At 38.8% G+C, this 9,756-nt stretch overlaps 1 protein-coding gene across 1 annotated transcript in view; it reads right to left on the reverse strand.

Moving 5' to 3' along the window:
* The window catches only part of CTBS (chitobiase), a 28,756-nt gene that overhangs the window by 5,107 nt on the left and 13,893 nt on the right, over positions 1 to 9,756 (reverse strand). Inside the window, exon 4 of the mRNA XM_007946161.2 lies at positions 1,449 to 1,620. Coding sequence (XP_007944352.2) covers positions 1,449 to 1,620 — 172 coding nt within the window. The remainder of the gene's footprint in view (positions 1 to 1,448; positions 1,621 to 9,756) is intronic.

Raw genomic sequence — 9,756 nt, forward strand, 5'->3', positions numbered from 1 at the left:
TTTTCATTTATTTTGTCATTTTGTTCTTGTATTGTCTTCCAAAATTGTTCTAGGGTTTTCTCTGTGTTTTCCTCAATTTTGTCAGTGTTTTCCTTGGTATGTCTCTCAATCTGTTGAAGGTACCTAAATATAATTCTTTTGAATTCCTTATAGGGAGTTCCAGTGGTGCTTCTTCCTCAGGGATGAGTTCTGGGTCTGTATCTTGGTTCCTTGTTTCTCCTGCTTTATCTTGCTTTCTTGTGTGGACTGTGATGCTCTGTTGTCTCTGAGGCATTGTGTCATTTTTGTGTTTATATTTAATTGATGATTGTATGTTGGAGTGATTTGCCCAAGCTTTTTGTTTTGTTTTGTTTGGATGTTATCGAAGTAAGCAGGGTACTGTGCTCCTCTATTCACTAGTTGGCAGCACTTATACACTCACCACCTGTCTCCTTTCCTGTTTTCAGCTTCCCATACGTCCCTGCCATCCTTGGCAAGTGGAGCCTATTCTTAGGTCCCTGGATTCCAAATGAGAATGCTGTCACTTTAAATATTCAAAATGGCCACCACTTGTAAACATTCAAAATGGCTGCACCCATGGTCACTTTAAATATCCAAAATAGCCACTGCTTATAAACAATCAAAATGGCTGCACCCTCCGGACAGCTGTAAGTCCATAGCCCAGGTTGTCTCCCTCCTTGCTGTTTCTCTTCCTAGTCATTGGCCAGCAGCTCAGTTGTCCCTGCAGCTTTTGGCGACCAAGGCTGATCTTTAGGTCAATTCTCAAGTCCCAACACCACTTGGAAAATATTCAGGCTGTTGGTGCATCAGAGTAGTTGTCAGTCTGCAGCTCCATCTGTCTCTGTACTCACTGTTTTCCTTCAGGTTTTTACACTAGTCGGTGCCTAATCCACTTCTGTATACTTTCTTTCAAAGCTCAGGGCTCCTGGATTATCTTCTGTATCTCTGTCAATTGGTTTTTCTTTTCTTTGTTGAAGAAAGTCTATGTAGCTTGTCTCTGCAGTGGTGTTCAATATATTAGTAAGGTTCCATGATAATAGTTTTCGACACATAATTTTACTGTAGGGCTTTCAGAGTCTTTAATGTCATTGTGCATTCATAAATATCGAGGTGGAGATGAGGTATGTATCATTTCCCAAATGTATCCAACAAGAAACCTTTCATTGATAGAACACAATTATCATCTCTTCTGTGAAACACAGTTGGAAAACTCTGTATTAAATAATTACTTTGTAATTTAACAGAATAAAATTGTTATTTTAAATAGTATTTTTTGTATTACACAATCTGATAAGCAATTAAGATATGATATAATGAAGCCAGGATCTAAGATTTTTACCTCAGTATGAAAATGTATACAAATAACTTAGAAATACTAAAAGCTGTCATAAATGTTTGAGGTGGTAGGACTAATATTACTAATAAATGATCATTTTGTGGGTTCTTACCAGTTACTGTCTGATTATAGGGAGCATTGGCTGCTGCAATACATTCTGACCAGATTTGACTTTTTTCATCATATGACATTACAAAGACAAAGTCACAAGCATCTGCAATTCCAGAATAATTATAGCACCGTCTGTCTATTTGCTTCGGAGACCAAGCTACATCAAAGGTTACCTGTGGAAAACACATACCATTGCATGAAACATGATCAAATCTAATGTCAGATTTTTTTCTTGATTACAGGTATTCTCCAGGTTATGAACATCCAACTTACAACCTGTAGTTATGAACCAACTCGTAAAACCTTCCACAATCTGGCCTAACCTTATAACTGTACCTCCCACTAATCACTTAACATGAACTTGACATTTTAGCTCCAAGTGTTTTACTGGCCCCACAAACATGGAAACAGATTTTCCTACCTCAAGGTCTTTGCTCATTCTCTTCCTCCTTTGAGCTTTCACTATTACTTAATCAGGACTGGCAAATAGGTTTTTCTCACACACCAACTCTAATCTATTAGTCATGGCTATCTAGAGAGTGAAAAAAAAATTTCTAAGACCAAACTTTGTGGAAAAAGAGGGATGTGGTATCCTGCATGCTAGGCATTTGCGCTTTAAAATATATATATATATATATATATATATATTTATTTATTTATTTATTTATTTATTGTGGCTTAGGTGAAAGTTTACAGAGCAAATTCATTTTCCATTCAATGATTTATACACATTTTGTTTCATGACATTAGTTACAATTCTCTCAGTGTAACAGCACCCTTCCTACTTCCTCCCTGGGTTCCCCATTTCCATTTGTCCTTTCCTGCCCCTTCTTGCCCTATGAATTTTGTTTTGAGGCAAATATTGCCCTTTTGGTTTCTTATGGTTGATTGTTCTTAGAAGTATGTTCTTCACAAGTGTTATTGTTCACTTTATAGACCTGTTTGTTGTTTGGTGTTCTGCTTATCTAGTGCCAGTCTGACAGGAATATACCACAAATGGGATGGTTTGAACAAATAGGAGTTTATTCTCTTACAGTTTGGGAGGCTAGTCCTAGTTCAAAATGCCAGGCTGTAGAGGCTGTGTGAAAGCCCCTCAACCTTGGGCTTCAGGTCTACCTCCTGCTGCCGGCCCACTGAAGCTGGAGGCTTTCTCTTCACTCAGGCAGCTGCTGGCTGCTGAGGCTGATAAACCCAAAGTCGACAATTAAAAAGGCACAGTCCCAATATTACCAAACCACACAGCAGGCCACTAATTCAACTCCAGAAACAGTTCCAAGATCAGCAGAGCATGGTAGGGTACTTAATGAAGATTCGGTTACATGCAGAGTCCAAGCATGCCAAAAGCTGGAGACCTTCCTCAAAGTTGCTTCTTATATACTAGAAGCAGACCACATTCCTGAAGCAGCTACTCAGCTGCTCTAATAGATTACACCATGAAGTTAATTACCAATCTCACTGTGGTAGTTAAGTTTGTGTGTCAACTTGGCTAGACCTGGTTGAGTGGCTGGGCAGCTGGATATAGTTATTCCCCATGGTAAGAATGGTAATTAACTCCATGGTGGAATATATTGGAGCAGCTGAGTAGCTGCTTTAGGGATATGGCCTGCTTCCTGTGTATAAGAAGCAGCTTTGGGAATGGTCTCTAGCTTATGGCATGCTTGAACCCTGCATGTAACTGTGTCATTGTTCAGCAGCCTGCCATGCTCTACCAACTTTGGGACTTAAATGGACTTGAATTAATGGTCTGCCATGTGGTTTGGTAACATCAGAACTATGCCAATTTATTTGTCGACCTTGGGCTTGTTAGCCTCAGCAGCCAGTAGCTGCCTGAGTGATGAGATGCCTCTAGCTTCAGTGGGCTGGGAGCAAGAGGTAGAGCTGAAGGCCAAAGTCAAGGGGCTTCACTCAGATCCTAGAGCTGGCATTTTGAACTCAGAATTAAAGCCTCCAAACTGTAAGAGAATAAACTCCTGTTTGTTCAAGCACCCCATTTGTGGGACATTCTTGTCAGAGCAGCACTAGGTAACCAGAACACTCACCATGGGGAATAATGACATCCAGCTGCCCAGCCACTCAACCAGGTCCAGCCAAGTTGACACATAACCTTAACTACCACATCTGGCTACAAAATGATCTCCATGGGTGGGTTCAGTTCCAGGTCTTGGGTTTCACCAGTCTCTATCAGACCAATGAGTCTGCTCTTTTTTTTATGATTTTGAATTTTGTTCTACATTTTTCTCCCATTCTGTCCAGGACCTTCTGTGGTCCTCATCAGAGCACTCAATAGTGGTAGCCAGACACCATCTAGTTCCTCTGGCTTCAGGGTTGTAAAAGCTGTGGTTTGCATGGCTCATTAGTTCTTTGGACTGTTCCCTTGAGTCTTTGATTTTCTTCATTCTTCTTTCCTCCAGATGGGGTGAGACCACTAGTTGCATCTTAGATGGCCACTTGCTAGCTTTTAAGACCCCAATGGCTACTCACCATAGTAGAGTACAACACTGTCTTTCTCAACTATGCCAATTGACTTAGCTGTTCCTCGAGACTGTGGCCCTAAGTCCCCAAGCCCAATGACTCATTCCTATAAGGTACTGGTTATGACTACAAGTTTTCATAATTTTGCCCCATTTGCTGTACTATATACATGGATATATTTATAGCATATACAGACACATATATAGAAATATCCTCTTCCAAACCTATGGTTGTGGGTGTAGTCCAGTTCATCTGTCCATACCTGTTTAGCTTGCATGTCTGCCTACGTATCTACTCATAGATTATTGTTTGTTGTTACTGACCTTGCAGGATTGTGTATGTAATAGTATTTATCTTTGTTGTCTATAACTCTTGTGCACCTCTCAGTATCTTCCTTTGCCTTAGTGATATTGTGCTAATCACCCTCTTATTGTATATTTGGCATTTGCTATTCTTGATAGAAATTGTATTCACCTGTAAAAGTTAAATTCCATACCAACAAACTTTCCCTATTTGCATGTAAGTTCTATTATATCATTTATTATTTTACCAGTGGTTCTTAAATTCTTGATGATCACTGATACCTGAATCACCTAGAGCACTTGGGAAAAACAGGCTCTCATCTAAACCAACTATATCAGTCTCTGGGGATATTTTCAGTGAGCACTCCCAGGTGGTTTTGAGACCTTTAGGAATCACTGGTCTGTACTAGTCATAATGCCATACTATGATGATCTACAGTAAAATCTGGGAAAGCCAGAAACTGTGTAAGGTAGAACCTGTCAGAGAAGGAAAACTCTAAATATTTTCCACTAAAATGAGTGACACAAAAGGGGCAGGGTAGAAAACTTGAGGGATCAAGAAACAGAACAGATTCCCATTGAGTTCTGACTCTCACAAGTTGCAGTTTATCTATCTATCTATCTATGTCCCATTTAACTAGATTATAAGCATTTTCATGGCAGGGATTATTCATTCACTCAATAAATAATTTTTGAACATTGGGAAGAACATCAAAAAGTTGGTCTCTGCCTTCAAAGAGCCTTATTATAGTAATTCTTAACCAATACTACTTATGAAACAGTTTACAAATAAAGACTCTTGACTCAACCAAAATCTTCTAAATAATCATGTCTGGAAGTGGGTATCCAGTATAACAAAAAACAAACTCACTGTTGTCGGGTCAGTCCTGACTCATAGCGACCCCTCCTTGGGTTTCTGAGGCAGTATCTCTACAGAAGTAGATTGCTCAGTCTTCCTTCCAAGGAGCGGCTGGTGGGTTTGAACCACCAGCCTTCTGGTTAACAGTCAAATGCCTTAGGTACTACACCACCAGAGCTCCTGATATAAGTGTACTGATTTTACTTAAGACTTAACAGTTATCAGAACTTCCAGCAAGATGTTGGAATATGCAGACAAGCTACACAGACCCTCTACAACAAAGAAATGAGAAACCAACTGAAACAGATACAAAAATCCTGGAACCCTGAGCTTTGAAGGAAAGGATAAAGAAGTGGATAAAATACCAACTAGTAGAAGAACCTGAATGAAAACAGTGAAAAAGGAGACAAATGGAGATGTCTGACAGTACAGCCATTTTGAATATTTGAAAGTGAATATCTGATCCAGGCAGCAACCTGATAATTGGCTCCACTTACCAAGGGCTATGTGGGCAATCACACTGGTGGCTGACAACCAGAAAGGTGTCATATATTCCCCTTGTTACCCCTGTACCCCAAATCCTCTTGGTGAATGGAAAGGTGCCCATCCCCCACCCTCACCCACCTTCTGGCCTGGCAGGCATTCCATGCCAGACTGGGCACCCTGCCACCAGCTGCCTTCTGGGCAGGCAGGAACTCCCTCTGGAACCAGGTGCCTTGCTTCCAATCAACTTTTAGACCTGCAGGAACTTTTTCAAGGTCCAGGCATCCTGCCCCTAGACACCTTCTGGACCAGCAGGAACTTGTCTGAGATCAGGCACCCTACCCCCAGTTGCCTTCTGAGTAGTTAGGAACTAGTTCCAAGATCACCTGCCCTGCTCTCAGCAGGATTATGGGCTGGCAGGAACTTTTGCTGGTACCTGGTACCCTATACCAACCCCTTTTGGGATGGGAGCAACTTTTTCTGAGAGTAGGGGTCCTGTGCCCAGCTACTTTTTGGGTCAGCATGAACTTTTTCTAAGACTTGATGCACTGTCCTTAGCTGCTTTTTGAGCTAGCAGGAATTTCTTCTGGAACCAGATGCCTTGTTCCCACTCTGAGCCAGAAGGAACTTTCTCTAGGTCCAAGTGCCCTGCCCCAGACATCATGTGGGTCAGAAGGAACTTGTTAGAGATCAGGCACTCTGCCCCAAGTTGCCTACTGAGTAGGCAGGAACTAGCACCCAGACTGGGTTCCTTGCTCGCTGCTGCCTGCTTGGCCAGCAGGAAAAAAGCCCAGATGCCCTGCCTCACAAGTTTTGTATTTATTTATTTTTAAATTATACTTTTTCATTCTTTCTTTTCTATTTCTATTCTTTGGTTCTTATTTATTTATTTTTTTTTCCTTCTTACTAGTACCCTCCTTTTTCCTTTCTTTAATTCTTTTCATTCTTCACATTCCTTGTTTTAATTTTTTCATTTTTCTTAATTATTCTTATTCTTTCTTTTTTCCCTGACCTTCAGATATTGCTTTTCTTTTTCTCTTTGTCCTACTTTTGTCTTTTTTCTTTTAGTTTTGTTTTCATTTATTCATTTTTCTTTTTTGCAGTTGTTGCTGTTTGTTTATGCTTTTTGTGATTTTTGTTCTCATTTTTTTGATGGTGCTGTGCTTTTTCAATACCCATGCCCAACCAACCAACCACATCTGCATCTCATTCAGCTCTACCTCCAAGGTGAAGGCCACCATCTGCTCCTGCACAAACTGATCAACAATAGATGATGGCCAATACCAGCCCAACTTTCACTCAGCTGCTCTACATGAAAGCTAACAGAGATCTGTGCACACATTCTTATCCACTATTATGACCACCAGGAGATAAATGAATGCCTAAATGCTTCAAAACTAGCAAATAGAGTAGCACACTAGCCTTGGGTATATCAAGACAAAATAAAGCAAAAACAAACAAACAAACACGCTTGGCAAATCATGCCAACATACAATTACCAATTCTACTTCCGTAGAGATACTGCCTCAGAAACCCAGGGAGGGGTCACTAGGAGTCAAATTCAACTCAATGGCAGTGTTTTGTTTTGTTTTTTTATGACATCACAATCTCTTGGAGATAACTGACAATCCCAATTCACACAAAGAAGAAAGATAAAGAAGTACAAACAAGGGATCGAATACAGAGCCAGAAACCTCATGAGGGATGAGGAAGAAGAAATGACATTGCAATTTCCAGATAAAGAATTCAAACAAATTAAACCAGAAGGCTGGCAGCTCAAACCCACCAACCACTCTTCGGAAGGAAGACTGGGCAATCTACTTCCGTAGAGATACCACCTCAAAAACCCAAGGTGGGGTCACTATGAATTGAATCACCTTCATGGCAGTGAGTTTGAGAGTTTAGTGGATTGAGAGACATATCAGGAGAAACACTGACAAAATCAAGAGAAACACCAACAAAATTAAGGACAATACAGACAAAACTCTAGAACAATTTAAGAAAATAATATAAGAACAAGCTGACAAAATGAATGAAAAATTAGAAACCACACAAAAATAGCAAATAGGAGTCCAGAACATTAATAATAAGATTTCAGGAATACGTAACACATTGAAAGGGCAAAGGAGCAGAACTGATCAATGGAAGACAAAATTAGTGAGAGTGAAGACAAATCTCTCAATACTAGTTTCTTAAGGGATCAATCAAAAAAAAAAAAAAAATCAAACAAAATGAAGAAAGCCTCATATTTATGTGGCACCCCATCAAGAGGAATAACTTACATGTAATTGGAATACCAGAACAAGAAGTGACAACAAAAACCACAGAGAAAATTGTCGAAGATTTGTTGGAAGAGAACTTGTCTAATATGATGAGAGATAAGATATCATCCAAGAAGTTCAACAAACCCCAAACAAAACATACTCCAAAACAAAATCACCAAGACATATCATAATCAAACTTACCAAAACCAAAGACAAAGAAATAATCCTGAAAGCAGCACCAGAAAAAAAGAAAAGTTACTCACAAAGGGCAACTGGTAAGACTAAGATCTAATCTCTCAGCAAGCAAGAAGGCAGGCAATGGGATGACATATATAAAACCCTGAAAGAAAAAAAAATGATCAGCCAATAATTATATTCCCAGCAAAATTATCCCTTAAATATGATGGCAAAATTAGGACATTTCCAGATAAGGAGATATTAAGGAAATTTGTTAAAACCAGTCCAACCTTACAAGAGATGCTACAAAGAGTCCTTTGCCAAGAAAACCAACAAAAGCAGACAACAACCAATGATTAACACACATGACAACATAATCCACAAACCAACCCAGACATGGAAGCATGCAAAGGAAAATAAACTTACAAGACTGTAAACAGGGAACAAGAGACATCAGTTGGTAAATGAGGACAACTACAAACCAAAAAGATGGAATACATAGTACAGGTACAGAACTTGCAAATGGAGAGAAAGTCAAGATGATTTTGAGATATAACAGACTATTTTAAAGTTGGGAAGAAAATAATAAATCATAGGGTAACCTCAAAGAAAATTAATAAACCTTCCCATCAAAATAAAAAAGAGAAAAGGCATACAAATACTAAAAAAAAAAAAGCAACAAAGGAAATATTTTAAAAATCATAAACAAAATGAACTCAGCACAGAAACTTGTATACAAAGAAATCAGCAGCACCGCCACAAAAAACACATAACAATATGTCACCAATAAAATCATACTTGTCAATAATTATACTGAATATAAATGGATTAACTGTGCCAATTAAGAGACAGATAGTTGCAGAATGGAAAAGAAAACATGCTGTCTACAAGAGACACATGTTAGACACAAAGACAACAATACAAAAATCAAAGGTTGGAAAAAATATATCAAGCAAATGGAAATCAAACAGCAGGAGTAGCAATATTAATTTCTGACAAAATAAACTTTAAGACAAAAACCACCATAAAGACAAGGAAGGCTATTACATAATGATTAAAGTATCAATTGAACAAGAAGACATAATCATAATAAATATATATGCACCCAAGGAAAGAGCCCTAAAATACATAAATCAAACTTTAGCAGAATTGAAAAGACAAATAGATAACTCCACAGTAATAGTAAGAGACTTCAAAACACCACTTACAATGAAGAATAGAACAACTGGAAAGAAACTCAACCAAGACATAACAACTAAACAATACAATCAACCAATCTGACCTTATAGACATACACAGAGCAATTCACCAAACAACAGGACAATATACATTCTTTTCCAGCACACATGGAATATTCTCCAGAATAAACCATATGTTAGGTCACAAAGCAAGCCTCAATAAATTTAAAAACACTGAAATACAGCAAAGTATCTTCTCAGATCACAAAGCTATAAAATTAGAAATAGACACTAGGAAGATCAAGGGAAAAAAGCTAATACATGGAAACTGGATCATACCTTCCTTAAAAATGATTGGGTAATAGCACAGATAAAAAATGAAATTAAAAAACAACATACCAAAATCTCTGAGACATAGCAAAAGCAGTGCTGAAAGGGCAATTTATAGCAATAAATGTATATATCAAAAAAGACGGAAGAGGGGGCAGGAGTGTATGGAGGGATAGACACTGGGAAGAGGTAACTATGGGGAGGAAGTGGGAGGGGAGCTGTTGCACTGTGGTAAACTGTGGTC

This window comes from Orycteropus afer, unplaced genomic scaffold (assembly GCF_000298275.1).
Source record: "Orycteropus afer afer isolate SDZICR_OR568_19922 unplaced genomic scaffold, OryAfe1.0 scaffold00152, whole genome shotgun sequence".
Classification (NCBI taxonomy): Eukaryota; Metazoa; Chordata; class Mammalia; order Tubulidentata; family Orycteropodidae; genus Orycteropus; species Orycteropus afer.